Source organism: Bombus affinis, chromosome 2 (assembly GCF_024516045.1).
Source record: "Bombus affinis isolate iyBomAffi1 chromosome 2, iyBomAffi1.2, whole genome shotgun sequence".
NCBI lineage: Eukaryota > Metazoa > Arthropoda > Insecta > Hymenoptera > Apidae > Bombus > Bombus affinis.
Genome location: NC_066345.1, coordinates 15,112,150 through 15,126,984, shown reverse-complemented (window position 1 = coordinate 15,126,984; position 14,835 = coordinate 15,112,150). Strand labels below are relative to the sequence as shown.

General features: G+C 33.2%; 1 protein-coding gene across 9 annotated transcripts; it reads left to right on the top strand.

The window, feature by feature from the left end:
- The first annotated feature begins 1,135 nt into the window (after positions 1 to 1,135).
- On the top strand, positions 1,136 to 14,356 carry LOC126926809 (adenylyl cyclase 78C-like). Of its 9 annotated transcripts, none has more exons than XM_050743223.1 (19): positions 1,136 to 1,358; positions 2,976 to 3,024; positions 5,017 to 5,243; positions 5,725 to 5,882; positions 5,983 to 6,172; positions 6,633 to 6,817; positions 6,978 to 7,176; positions 7,987 to 8,145; positions 8,718 to 8,947; positions 9,192 to 9,328; positions 9,600 to 9,912; positions 9,998 to 10,204; positions 10,366 to 10,463; positions 10,694 to 11,560; positions 11,648 to 11,885; positions 11,958 to 12,084; positions 12,282 to 12,388; positions 12,532 to 12,795; positions 12,876 to 14,356. In XM_050743223.1, the coding sequence occupies exons 2-19, from the start codon at positions 2,990 to 2,992 to the stop codon at positions 13,086 to 13,088; spliced, it is 3,954 nt and encodes a 1,317-aa protein (XP_050599180.1). In that variant the 5' UTR covers positions 1,136 to 1,358; positions 2,976 to 2,989; the 3' UTR covers positions 13,089 to 14,356. The 9 variants fall into 9 exon arrangements, with proteins under 9 accessions (XP_050599180.1, XP_050599179.1, XP_050599155.1 ...); XM_050743222.1 differs by having other exon boundaries at positions 5,011 to 5,243; XM_050743198.1 differs by having other exon boundaries at positions 2,877 to 3,024; positions 5,011 to 5,243.
- The last annotated feature ends 479 nt before the right edge of the window (positions 14,357 to 14,835 follow it).

Here is a 14,835-nt window from a genome sequence, read left to right as displayed (position 1 = left end):
GCGTGTGTTAGAAAGCGCACGCGTTATGCCAATAATCATCGATCATTACGCTTATCACGCGTCCATGATTTACGAAAATCAACTTTTGTAATCTTTATGTGACGTAATATGAATGGTATTTATCTCATATAAATATATAGATATTTTATATATTATTTATATCATACTTTTTATCAACTGTAAAATAATCAATAAATAAATTTTAAAAAATTAGTATTAGTTAATAACTAATATTAGTAATTTTTAATAATTAGTATTAAATTAGTATCTATTTAATTTATAATTTAATTTATTATGATTATAATTTAAATGACAGTAAGCTATAACTATTTTTATAATGCTAACTTTAGTTAATCCATGAGATTTATCAATTAAAAATTACTTTATAGTTCAATATATATTTATAGTTCAACATCAGATGATTTAATGGATGCATATCTAAATTTATTCTAATTGCACTGTTAGCTTCTATTAGATTCTCAACAAATTTACTTCTTAAAATTTCTCTGATTTATTATATATTTTGTCTTGAAATTGGAATCCGTTCTAAAAATTGCACAAATTCTTTTTCTAACTTTGTCAGTTATTAATATATCGATAACATTTAATAATTGTACGAGATCAATTAATAGAAATTACTTGATGAGTTATATACAATCTTTATATATATATATATATAGATATCTTATTCTTAATAAAATTGTTATAATTTCATAAATAATACATAATGTATCATGAATATACATATGAAATAAATTACATATCTTGGAGAAAATACAAAATATATAAAGTATATAAAATAAATATAAAGGTTAACACTTTTTAACTTGGTTCCGTTTTATTATCAATCTGACATGTAACATGCGTAACAAATAGCGTTAATTATAAGTCGATAGAACATAAGTTAGTTAAGTGATTGAGTTATATATTTCGATACGAATATAATATAAATATTATGCTGGGAGATATATCTTATCCCGATAATAATAAATAATAATAGTAAGTTACCAATTTTCTATAATAATATATATATTTGCATAAACACTGTATATCGTTTCTATAACACCCCTTCTTTTTTCGTTGCATATTAGAGGGGATGAAGTAAGGTATCTGACGTCAAGAGAGCCATCGCGCGGTGACAAGCTCACGTTACACTCACTCGTTTGAAGATCAGGTACCGACTCGGTGACCGATTTCGCTCGTGGAAGCGCGGGTTTTATCGTTGGCGGATGCCCCCTCGCGATTTTCGACACTCGTCACCAGTTTCGTTCGCGGACGGCAGCCTTGATGCTGGAACGAAGCAATCGTACGGAATTTCTTGCTTGTTCTTCTCAATTGGACTAGACTGGAGCCGACAGGTAGCGTAAAAACAAAACTCGAACATTTCGCTCATTGGAATTATATCACTTTTTTTTACCATTTCAGCGTTCTCTCTTCTTAATCGTTTTTTTTTTAAATTACTAACCTCGTCGGTATACGTGAATTCTTTACTCAAGTACCATAGCATTAAATCGTGAATTTCCTTCGACTCGACGAATTCTTGTGTATATTATTATTTGTTATTATTATTCATAATCCTTGCCTTTTAGCTTAGGATGGTTTCCGGTTTACCTTTCCTCTTATTTTCCTTATCTCTTAAATATATTTCGTAAATCTCGAATTGTTGAGTATACACGTATACTCATAATAAATAGATTATTGAGTATGTTATTTAAAAATGCTTTTCAGTAATTCTAGGATGCCTGTTCATTGATATTTAGGTATAAAAATAAGCTCGATCGCGTTCCGATGTTATGGTGGAGCATTTTTCACGGAAACCGAGGGGGACTTGCTATAATACGGTATTTTTATACGTACATTACCGTGCATAAATATTTGGACACTACCAAATTATCGCAGATATGTAAAGTATGCTTCAAATGTTACACCGATCTAATTTCCACTTTTGATTCTATCTCAATAAAAATAAAACAGCGATAATCGAAGGCGAATGAAAATTAGTTCTGCAGGGCACTTCTACCTCAGCTAAGTGATTTTAAACCTGTCTTTTCAATGTTGCCACGTTTTATATAAATGTTATTTACAAATAAACAGTGCTAGATCCGATAAAATAATGATAAATAATAGATCTATTATATAGATTGTATGAAGTGTCAACTATTTATTGTAGATAAATACGAACCTTGAGTAACGTAGCTATATTCTTTGTTCCAGTTTAAATTTAGCAGACCATTTGATCGCAGTTATTGCAAGAAGCGTAGAGTTAACAGTAAGGGAACGTTCTGCTATTATAACATTGAAAATATAATAAAAATATCGACTCTTTGATCGGATTGCACCAACTGTCCAGATATTTATATATGGTAGTGTATACTTATGATAACATTATTTTTGACAAACTTTATCGTACAAACGATCGTTCGATTTGCGAATTAGAATGATAACATGCTTTAAGGCACAACGAGATAGAAGGGAGAACAGTTGACTCTGTTACACACTGTACACGATACTCAATTAGGATAAAGAATACACGCAATGAGAATAAAACTGAACTGGTAGGAAAACGAAAAATTTTGATCGTGCATTCGCGGCGGAGAGTATCTTCTGTTTCCGGCTACGTCTTCCGGAAACCCGTCGGCGCGGTCGTGCTGGGTAATTTGAACGAGGTTTAATACCAAAAAGAAAAAAATGTACCGGTGCTCTGCTCAGTAAAGAAAAATCGACGAGCAAAGCAAAGATAACGTCTCCACAATAAGTGTTCGCGATTCGATAAGATTGTTCTCCTTGGTCTCTGGTAAAAAAAGAAGTTCTTTGAACCAACGCCGGGCGGGACATTAGAGAAATTGGCTTCCTTTCTTAACAAGTTCTGGTTTAAGGTGTGTGAAAATGCCGGATACTAAGGCAATTGCACAGCTGACAATCACAACGTGAGCGGTTGTTCGTTTCGCGGATCATCCGGGGGATAATGATTACAGAACAGACCTGGAGCATGATGCTGGACAGTGATGTCGCGGGCATCAATGAGTAAGTATTCACCCATGCCAATTTTCATTTTCTTTCTCTTACACGCGACAAAGAAAAGAAAAAAAAAAAAAGAAAAAAGAAACGAAACTAGAATGAAAAGAAAATATGTACCGTGCAAGAAAGACTTTCAATTGTTTCTTTGTTTAATGCGACACATCATTAACACAATAACACTGTTCGGTAAGTTCCACATTTTGCAGGTGTATCGGCGAGATTTTTTGTGTCTTTTTTCCAATAGTGTAACACACCTTTCGACGTGCTTACACATGCACACACTTGATACTATTTTTCACGAGGACACGATGTTCCTTATTCTTCCTTTTTTTTTGTTTTGATCGCCTGTATGCGCTGGTTTTAATGATACCTGCGATGATGGATCATGATGTACGTGCAAGAATTCACGTGTCTGGATCGATAGTGCTGCGTATTTAAAAATATGTGTGCACTTATTATGATGTATCGTCCATACGTGCTTTGAGGAAACACTATTCTTTGGGTCGTGAGACACGTTTTACGATATATGAATGTTAGTACTAAATATTCTTTTGTATAACATCTTCTATGCGAAGATTGTTTCGAAGAACATTTTCTGTTTCCACGTATGAAAGAAAAATGATGGAATCGGTTTGGATTTTGTTTTTATACTTATATTTTTCTTAACTTTATAATTTATGTTTTACACGCGTGACTTATAATTTCAGATCATTTATAGTTCTATTGAAATTTGGAGAATTTGATAATTATCAGAATAGTTTCATAAAGAAGATTTATTTTCTATTTATAAGGAAAAAGATTCTTATTCTTTCATCTTTTGCTATTATTTAATTTGCCCTAAAGCTACCTTCGACTTACCAATATTAAAACAGTAATTTCTAATCTTTTATTCTTTACTTAACTAATGGCTGCTATTACTTTTTTAATTATTTATTTATTGTGCTTTGTTTCCTTTTTAGTTTTGAACTCGAACATGCATGCACGAGATTCCATTATTTATAAGACACGAAGGATATCTATGTGTGTGAAGGATTAAATTGCACTTTGGATGAATATACATAATTCAAAGCCAGCAACTTTTTGTTATGTACAGAATATCACAATGAAGAAATGTGAAATTATTTTGAACAAAGCTCATTTCGAAGAGAGAGGTTTAATTCAGATATTAGAAATGTAGTTTGCATTTACGGAATTATTTTTTATTGTTATCTATCGATAATATTTTCCAATCAATAACAATAAACTCATTTTTCATTTTGTGAAGGTCTTTTCATAAAATGTTGATTTTTAAAGACAAATTTTTTACATATAAAACAACAAGTATTAATACAAAAAGACAATTGATGTATTATATAATGTAAAAATGTTGAACATAATATTAATGATCATGTAAAAATATTTGTTAACAACAAAAGTTGTTTACCTACTTATCGTGACCTGCATAAATGTTTTGCAACTACTTTGTTTATACACGGCTCAATATAATTAGGAGATTGTGTACACTTTGTAAAGTATTCAATTATTTTCATAGCTACGTAAAATATAAATTCGTATATTTGCATATTTATTTTATAGCAATTTGTACAATTTTCGAGGTACGCATATAGTATATTTATATTATATCTGTAGATGTTTCTCATTAATTTTTATTATTTATTATTATTTATTATATTAAATCCTACATACTTTAACGACGAATTTGATAAATCTTTACCTAAAGTAAATGGAAATTTTGTATGTAAGGAATTTAATAATTTAAAATATAATATTCCATTTATTTTTAACATTTTATCTATTTTCCAAACTTATTTGGAAAAGATCAGCTTTTAAGAATACGATCTTCTAATTACTTTGTGCAATGTACAAAAATGTATACATACGCAATGTGCATTTGGTATGTATTCGTGTGTCAATTTCCTAGATGTCCTAGATGTTCTTGCAAGTATTGCTCGTCTGAGAAAATTAATTTCAGATACTTTTTGACGTCGATAGGTTGAGTATTTCCCCGAGGAAACAATTATGGATCAAGGCTGTGAAGAAACTAACTTCCGAGAGGCTGGGGAGGGAAGGATTGGCGGCCTGGGAGGACCGGAAATCCAACAACGATCCGGAAGTTCCAGACATCAATGAAACAACCGATCCAACCGAGGATGCGGACATTTCTACCGACCCGGATGTGGCTCTTGCTGATCAGCCTGTTGATGCAGAATCTCAAGCGCAGCGAGGTTCGATTATATTTAATATTAATATAATTAATATAATCGAAGGGCTCGTAACGGCATCAGCTAATGGTGCATTTTACTTATCAGAAGCTACACTCATAATATTATGAAATCGCTATTGTAACACATGCAATATGTTCATAAAAAGTTTCTACGAGTGTTCAAATACTTTCGTGAATCACTGTATGTTTTGATTCAACTTCGTCATTTAATTCTTTTAGATATAATTCTTTTATGATACACTTACAAATGCACTCATAGAAACTATGTAATTTGATGAGCATTTTGTTTAAAACGGCTCTTTTTATCTCCTGGGAAAAGACAAACATGGACAAAGGAGATATTTCTTAATTTTATTACAAATTTCTCTCGTGTGTTGATCGTCTGGCGAATTATTTAACATGCCACTGTTATTCACACACATGTTATTAATTTATTCTGTGCAATACAGCCTTCGGCTATAAATACGAGTGGATATTTCCAGATGTTTTCAAGAAAGGCGTACTCTATAAGGGAATATTTTGTCCATCGCTTTCGAACAGCTTCCACAGCAAACAGCTGGAGACGTCCTACCTTCATTACTCGAATCGTCAACGGCAGAAATCATTGATCATGCTGAATATCGTCGATCTTAGCTTAAAGGTAAACTGATCCCTAAAGAACGAATAACTTGAATCCTACGAAGTATATTCTGTATTTTGTTTTTTAATTTCTGTCCCATACTATGCACCGGGGATACCAGATTATTCTTATGGCGATATGGCTGTGGGAAAGAGACGAGAACAGCGGCGGCCTGATCGAGTCGTTGTCTTGGGCGATCTGCTGTATGATAGCGAACTTGGTGGTTTGCGTTCTTGGCTGGTGGCGGTGTTTCTCCAATAATTATTTATACTGGGCTTCCATATTTACTTGGTTACTGATCAATTCTCAAGGTGATGACACGTACAAACGTCATATATAATTTCTATCTTTATCTTTTTTCTTTTCTTCCTTTTCTTTCTGTTCCTGAATAGACACATTCTTTTCATAGTTGGATATAATAGTCGACGTACGTATAGTGCTTCACATTGCAATGTTCTAATATACATATACACATATAAATATACGTACGTGCTCTCTTGGGAAGATTGTATCTTCGTTTACCGAATAGAGTTTTGCTCCACTGGCTCGTGCGTTGGCGGTCCAGCGAATTGCTTGAATGTTCAGCGAACCGTAGAGAGAGAGAGAGAAAGAGAGAGACGGTAGAGCAAACTTATACCTAGGCATGGGTTACTATTGATCGGCGATCCTTTGCGGCTATTTAAGATTAACGAAACGATCGTTATGTTTCCATAAATGGGTCTACAATCGAGAGTGTCTTTATGTTATCTGCACACCCCCTGTCAATTGCAGGTTTTATAGGAGCTGGTCTAGATTTCTCTAGTCAACAACGTCTTATGTGGTACATTTTGTTTGTCGTGTATGCGCCGTATGCCATGCTGCCGTTACCTTTGAGATGGTGTGTCCTTGCCGGTTACGGGACAGCTTTAACTCACATGGTGATGGCGGGAATAACTTTATTACGAGATCCCACATATGTAAGAATCCTTGGTCTACATTTTAGTTTCTACAAGTTAACGCTTCCTACCCATTTCACTTATATAATACTCTTCCGTCAACTTTTTCTTTCTTAGCGCAATCCCAAGTACGCTTCGCAGCTTTCTTTTCGTTAAAGTACGTTTAATTTTGCAATTGCAGCTGCATGATGTCACGTGCATAGTTCGAATGCTAACAACCAACGTCCTTCTTTATCTTGCAATGAATCTAGCTGGCATGTACACTAAGTATTTGACAGACAGAGGACAGAGACAGGCTTTCCTGGAAACGCATAGATCCATGGAAACCCGGCAACGAACTCAAAACGAGAATAATCGACAAGAGAAGTTGCTCCTTTCCGGTGAGACATGCTTTAAATTCGTTAATCAAATTCATGAATGATTCCTAGCGCTGTGGTTTATTTTACAGTCGACTTAGTTTACAGCTTTGTTCAGGATTTAATTTAGTGTTTCGTTCAACGGTTTGGCAAAGTTTATTACAGTTCAAAATGCAACTTTTTCAACCTTTCAGCAATTTTATAATATGAATTAATCTATTCGTTTACAGGAGTATTACCGAATTAAATAGAATTAGATTGACATTTTGTTGAAAGATCGATATTAAATTGAACTCGTTCTTTCACGATTGTTCACACAATTAACACGAACATGAGTTAGAGAGTATATATATATATATATATGTATCATAAATGTATATGGACTGTGTAATTACGTATCGATGCAAAATACGTACGACATGTATTTAAGTATATTTATATATATGTCGAACATGTCAAACGTAGTCTATAAAAACGCATGGGGTTGCGCCGTAGGCATGGGGTTCGTCAGCGCGTGTAACTTGCTCAGCCGAGTGTCAAAAAGGGTCACTAGACACTTTCACCCGATTGCGCCAGATATGTTTTACCGATAGCCTAGCAGTACTTTGCTTTTACGTATTATCGATCTTTCGACGATTATTTGTTTAGGAAGTATAAGTAAAATACAATCAAATAAAATAGAACAAACAATCCCGTCATACTCGTTTGATTAATGGTAGATCATTATATAATTAATCGATGAATGTTTCATTTTGTCTATAACGTATTTTGTTGAATAAAAATTATGCTTTCAAACATGTAATCACGTTTAATGATTGACGAATTTTATTGTAGTTTTACCAGATTTCGTGGCTAAGGAAATGATCCGTGATATCGCTCGTGAGACTGCACGAGGTGGAACAATCTCTTTTACACCTAATCAATTTCATAGAATATATATCCATCGCTACGAAAATGTGAGCATACTTTTTGCTGACATCAAAGGTTTCACTGGTATGTAATCACATATTTACGATAGTGAACTGCACTAGTTTACATCTTTATTTAAAAGTTACTTTTGTATGATGTTTACTGTTACAATGGAAAATGGAAATATATGAAAAATACAATGGAAAAAGAAATATAATAATAAGTAACTATTTTTTATTTTTAGGTATACCAAATAAAATTTATTTTCTCGAATGAAACGGTGTGATTGTTTATAAAAGTCTATATTTCTTTCTGTATTAGTATTAATTAATTCTCTCTTGTAGTTTGCAGTTATTTCTGTAATTCATGTGTATTAACATCTTTTCAATCAAACTTTTATCTCTATTATTGCTTCGAAGATATCAAAATGGTAAAAATTTTAAATTACGTTATATACCAATATAAATTTTATTCTTAAACAACATAATTTACATATGTCAATTATTTAAGTGTATTAATTATAATTTTTATTTTGTACATTAATTTCTATTAGCACACACAACGTATATTATAAGATATTAGATATATGTAGTAACTCTTAAAATACTCTTACAAAGTTTCAAATTTAATCTATGATATTCGTCTTTATCACAAAGCTTTGGCCAGCCAATGTAGTGCTCAAGAGCTCGTTAAAGTGTTAAACGACTTGTTCGCTCGTTTCGACAAGCTCTCTGCAGAAAATCATTGCTTGCGTATTAAATTACTTGGGGATTGTTATTATTGCGTTTGCGGACTACCGACTCCTCGAAGCGACCATGCTCATTGCTGCGTCGAAATGGGCTTGCACATGATTAAAGCAATAAGAGATGTGCGGTATACAACAAAGGTAACTAAATTCTGTATAATCTAAAATAATCAAACAATAATTTAAGACATACTATAAGTTAGCAAATTTGAAAAACATAATTTTAACTGTTACAATGCATATGTGGGATATGCAAATTTCCTTTAAAATTAATTACAAGCTGCAATTTAACAATGTAATTGAATTTTGCAATATTTCAAAAATATAAAATAAAAATACACCATACGTCAAGTGCGTAATTTAAGAAAAATTGTTCTTCATTTAGGTTGACCTAAATATGAGAATAGGAATTCATAGTGGCTCGGTACTGTGTGGCGTACTTGGACTTCGAAAATGGCAATTCGATGTCTGGTCTTACGATGTAACACTGGCTAATCATCTAGAAAGTGGAGGCATACCAGGGTAAAACTTACTGTGTATCTCTCATTGGATTTAACAAAAGAAGTACACACAAGGAAAACATGATAAGTCAATATTTGTTGCTTTTCTGATTTTTATATCATTTGGAACCTAAAAGATAGTACTTCAACTTCAATACTCTAAAACTTTAAGTTTCTAACATTCTGAAACTCTGAAACTCCCTTGTGTAATATTTACTGTTGCACAATGAATTGTGCGAGAACGTTAATAAAGTAAGTAGTCGCAGTAATACAAGGAAAACGTAATATTTCAGGAGAGTACATATTTCGGAGGATACTTTGAACTGTTTAAATGACGTGTACGAAGTGGAGCCAGGAAACGGAACCGAAAGGGACAATTACTTGAAAGAGAGAAATGTGGTAACGTACTTAATCAAACAGGTGGAACCTTTGAGATGCAGACGTCGATATTCTTCACGACCTAAGATATGGACCGAGGAGGATGCGAGTAAAAGTAAAAAGAGCTTCAAATTGAACAATCCATTAGCTGCAAACAGTAGCGCACCGAACTCTTCCACGGACGACGACATTGGGGTGGACTGGACACCGGAAATACCATTCGAAAACGTTAGTATCTAACGATTATTGGAAATTAGTAACGACTTTAAATCGGGAAACACCTTGAGAATCTAGCGTTAGGTTATTTGTATAGTTGAATACTGCGACGTCAGTCACCAATTTGGAGTCAGAATACCTCGAGGAAGAGAATGGATCCGCGAAAAGTAACAAGGTTGCGTCTGCTACATCCGCTGAGAAATTGAAGGCGGCAGGCCTTGAAACTGCAAGTAACAAGCGTATGAGGTTGGCGAACATAAATGCTTGGACTTTGCGTTACAATGACGAAAGCCTGGAATCAAAGGTGAGATCGATATAATACGTTCTGCGCGTATAAAGTTACTTTTTAATGAGTTCAATTAAATTAAAAAAAATTGAATTCAATGAAATCCAATTAAACTGAACATTAAATTAATTTCGTTAAATTAATGATCTTGATGCAGATATTGTTTTACGTGTTCGTAGTTCGGCCAATTGCGCGAGGATATGTTCAAATCCAACATGATTTGTTGCTTCGTCGTGTGGATATTCATCGCAATTTGTCAAGCAGTGATATTGCCAGAGTAAGCGACTGGTTTTTCACGACTATGTTTTAATAATAATCAAATAATAAACAAATTTATGAATGTTAGAGAAACTAATCATAAAAACTTTGAAAATAAAATACTGATTCGGTTGTTATTGTAGAAGAAACAATGAGATAAAGATTATAGAATAAATTAGGATAAAAGATTATAAAATAGGATAATTAACAATGTATTAATTTTGAAATTACATCAACTTCTTTCCACAGCTGTATTATTCTTTTGGGTTCGCTGCTATTGACGACGCTCATTCTGGTAGCATCCTCAATTCTGGTGATGGCAGAAGAGTTCAAAACTTTGCCAACATATTTGCAACACGCCTCTTCGATGTTGGTTCACAACAAGCAGCATCGAACGATCTTCATATGTAGCGTGATCAGTCTCATGGCTTTAACATCTATAGTCGGTGTCCTGGCGTGTCCAACATCGATTCGACAATATCCTGAAGCTTTGGAGCTTCAGCAGCAGCCATTAGTGAACCCAACACTGCAACCAGAACGACTGGTAGCACCGACTGCTGGTCTCGACCAGTTCATCTTGACGTTTCTGGAAGCGGCCCTTCGCGATGAGCCTTCAGAAGAGCAGAAAGACGTTTCTTCGAAAGAAAATCAAACTGCACCGCATGGTTCTAACAACGTTGATATGGAACTGACAAGAATCCTCAATGACAGGGCCAGTCTGGTGAAAGGTCGAGGAAGAAAAATGTTTTTCAGGTTCTATAGATACGAACAACGCCACCGACTCGTATTTGGAAGGCATTATAAAAGATTTGCTTGTAATCGTAGGGACGAGGACGTCGTTTTGAGGAAAATGTCATCAACACCGGAAACGGAAGTTCAAGCGGAACCTATGTATTCGTTGGATTACGATGATGACATCGTTTTGGGGACTACCTGTGTACGACCGGAATACATTGTGTTCACATGGATCTTATGCCTGATTGCGTTAGCCTCTGCACTGAAATTGTATTATTTAGTGAAAACGGCATTGGCCACGATCATCGTGTCCGTTTACGCCGTGCTGATTCTCGTAGTCTGCAAGGACTTTTTTTCGATCCCTGACGAGGAGAAGGATTCGTGAGTCGTGCTTGTCATCCATGAAAATCTAGTTTATTTTAGATTCTCAGAAACATCACGCTGTTAATTATGCTTTTGCGTTTTTAGAGCGACGATACCTCTCTCGGCACAGATGCTCACGTTTATGTTAGTATTCCTGGTAATGGTTACGTATCATGGTAGATTAGTAGAAGTAACGTCCAGATTAGATTTCCTTTGGAAACAACAGGCTGAGAGGGAGCTAAGTGACATGATTGAATCGCGACATAATAATATGCAATTATTGAAGAATATCTTACCTGACCACGTAGCTCATCATTTTTTAACACAAGAAAGAGCACCAGAGGTAGAACAATTTATGTTTCCAGATTCTTGGTGAATTTCATAAATATTATAATTTCTTTTTTATATTTTGCAGGAATTGTATTCTCAGTCTCGTGACATAGTTGGAGTGATGTTTGCTAGTGTACCAAATTTCACAGAATTCTATTCAGAAGATGTTAATAAAGGAATGGAGTGTATACGTTTACTGAATGAAATCATTGGTAAAATTAAACATTTTGTATGTTATTGAATATTATATACATTCTGTGTATTTTAATATTTTTAAATTTATCATAAACGCACAAACATCGATGCAAATTAGAGTGACAAATTTGGCGGATCTGTAGATTTAAAAGTATTTGTTGCTTTTAATATAATTTATAATTCAACGATATGAATTTGAAATATCTTTTTCCAGCTGATTTCGACGAACTTCTGGATGAGAATCGGTTTCATTGCATTGAAAAGATAAAGACAGTCGGAGCAACTTACATGGCAGCTTCTGGTCTCAATCCTTCTCAAAATGTAATTCTATATATGATTCAAATATCTTTACTCATATTCTGCGAAATGCAATAATAAACTATTTCCATTGTATTCGTCCTGAATGACTTAGTTCTTTAAAAACATTATCCAATATTATTAATTCTTAAATATCTTTCTTTTAGGATAATAACAAGGATAACATGGAGCATTTGTGTAGATTAGTGGATTATGCAGTAGCCATGCGACTTCGTCTTGAAGATGTGAATATACATTCGTTTAATAATTTCGACTTAAGAGTGGGTATCAGCTGCGGCCCATTGGTAGGCGGTGTGATCGGTGCTCGAAAGCCTGTATTCGATATTTGGGGCAACACTGTAAACTTGGCTTCCCGCATGGACTCTACAGGCGTTATGGGGAAGATACAAGTCCCGCAGGATATTGCTAGGGTAATTGTGCAGCATGTAAAACGAAAATAATTATTCGCTACCCATACAAATCGTTTATTCAATTTCAAATATTTCAATAGTTTTTGGAGTCGAGAGGATATCAAACTCAGAAAAGGGGACTTATCGAAGTTAAAGGGAAAGGAACGATGGAGACGTATTTCGTATTAGGCAAGGGAAGTCTGCAGCAAGAAGGCACGACTAAGCACACAACAAGATGCCGAAGTCTTGCAGCAGTTGTTTATGGTGTCGTTCAAGCACGTCGCAAGCAAATGCGAGCGCTTAGGAGGACATAAGTATTCTATTCACATCAGCTTTTTTTTTTGGTTCGTTGGTGCCTATAGTTATGTACAAACGATTCACCTTCGTCAAATTAGCAACTAACTTGTGAGATAAGACTTAAAATGAATGACTACGGTAACTCTTTTATTTTTGAAGACAGAAGAAAATTTTTTAGAGATCGTTTAGTTTAGAGGAAAAGATTTCAGTAAATTTATTTTTCTGTGTATTCCTTTGTCATCTTAAAATCACCATCGTTTTATTACATCATTAATAATTGTCTGTTATATTCCTTAAGAGAGCAAATTTTATTACCAAGATCGTGAGTGTTCTAATTTTAAATTTGTGTTTGGTAATGAAATATTTTTTTTTAGACGTTGTATAAAATCTGTTAATCATAGAGTAATTTAATAATGAAATATAATTAACAAAGTGAATAACAAAATAATTTAAATATTCTTGTCTAAAATTATATGTAATATTTCAGTCGAATTAATTAATTAATTGCTAGTTGAAATATTTTCTTTCCTTCTAAATATAAGAGTTATCAGATAATCCATTTTAAGTGACTCATCGACTATTAGAGCTCAAAGGACGACGAACACCTATAGTTAACATACTACCCAATACACTTTCTTTTTTGTCGGAGTGTTGGATAACATGTTAATTAACGTGTTTTGATAATATTTATTGTTATTGACCAGTGTAAATTGTAAATTAATTTCGTTTTGTATTTATAATTGTTAACTTTTCTTTGACTCACTTCTTTCTTCTAACAACTCTATAGAAACATAATTTTTACTTCCATTCCATTATTTAAGAATACTTTATAAGTGTAACAATATTATTTATAAAAGATCATAAAGTAGTCTGTGACCCATTTTATTTTATAAATGGATATATTTCAAGAAGTATTTTGAATTAAATATATAAATACTAAAAAGAGAAACATTAATATTTAAGCAAAGTCAGTGATTGAAGGCATCAAGGACATTTCAGGAATTTTATGTTCTTCTCATAGTAAAATTCATTAAAAGTTTATATTATTTTCATTTTTTTGAAGAAATCTTAATAACAATATTCTTGTAACGATAAGAGGAATCTTGGGGAAATATGAGTGTCCCTGAAGTATCCTTGAAGCTAAAACCTTCTCGATTTCTTGCTTTAAAATTTTAACAAATTTCACTATCTTTGTCACTGTTACAGTGATTGTGTTTTTAATTCATTGTACTTTTCATTATGTATCTATTTATACCTAGATTAAAATGGACCATTTTATAGAGGATTAAGTTATTTTTCTTAGCTACAAATATAATCACATAAATGTAGCTCTTGTTCCCAGAGAACTGAAATTCTAATGCATCTCTTGAATAGGTGAAAAATAGACTTGGCTGTAGAATCAGTCGACACCAAAAATAGTACCTATCTAAGTGCATTAAGTTTAAAATTTTATATGCTGCTATATGTAGAAATCTTACGACAGATCAGTTTTACCTATTAATGAATTCTTGTACATTCTCCATTTTTTCTGCTTCTATTATATTTTTGTTCTGTATTTACTATAATGAAACAAATTCCAATATCTGTAAATATTAATTCAACATGTAAAGTAAATAACAACAAATCTGGAAATATATGCAATGATATATAAAAGATATAAACTAAATTATGAAATGACATTGTTGACACATTAATAAATAAGTTAATAGTTACCAAGACTAAAGCAATCAATTCAAACATGTTACACATATCTGTTCTATTTTA

Coding starts and splice junctions, on each gene's coding strand:
- LOC126926809 (XM_050743198.1), top strand. CDS start 2,966: ATGATTACAGAACAGACCTGGAGCATGATGCTGGACAGTGATGTCGCG. Junction 6,173..6,632: donor GTTACTGATCAATTCTCAAG/GTGATGACACGT, acceptor TGTCAATTGCAG/GTTTTATAGGAGCTGGTCTA. Junction 9,329..9,599: donor GAAAGTGGAGGCATACCAGG/GTAAAACTTACT, acceptor GTAATATTTCAG/GAGAGTACATATTTCGGAGG.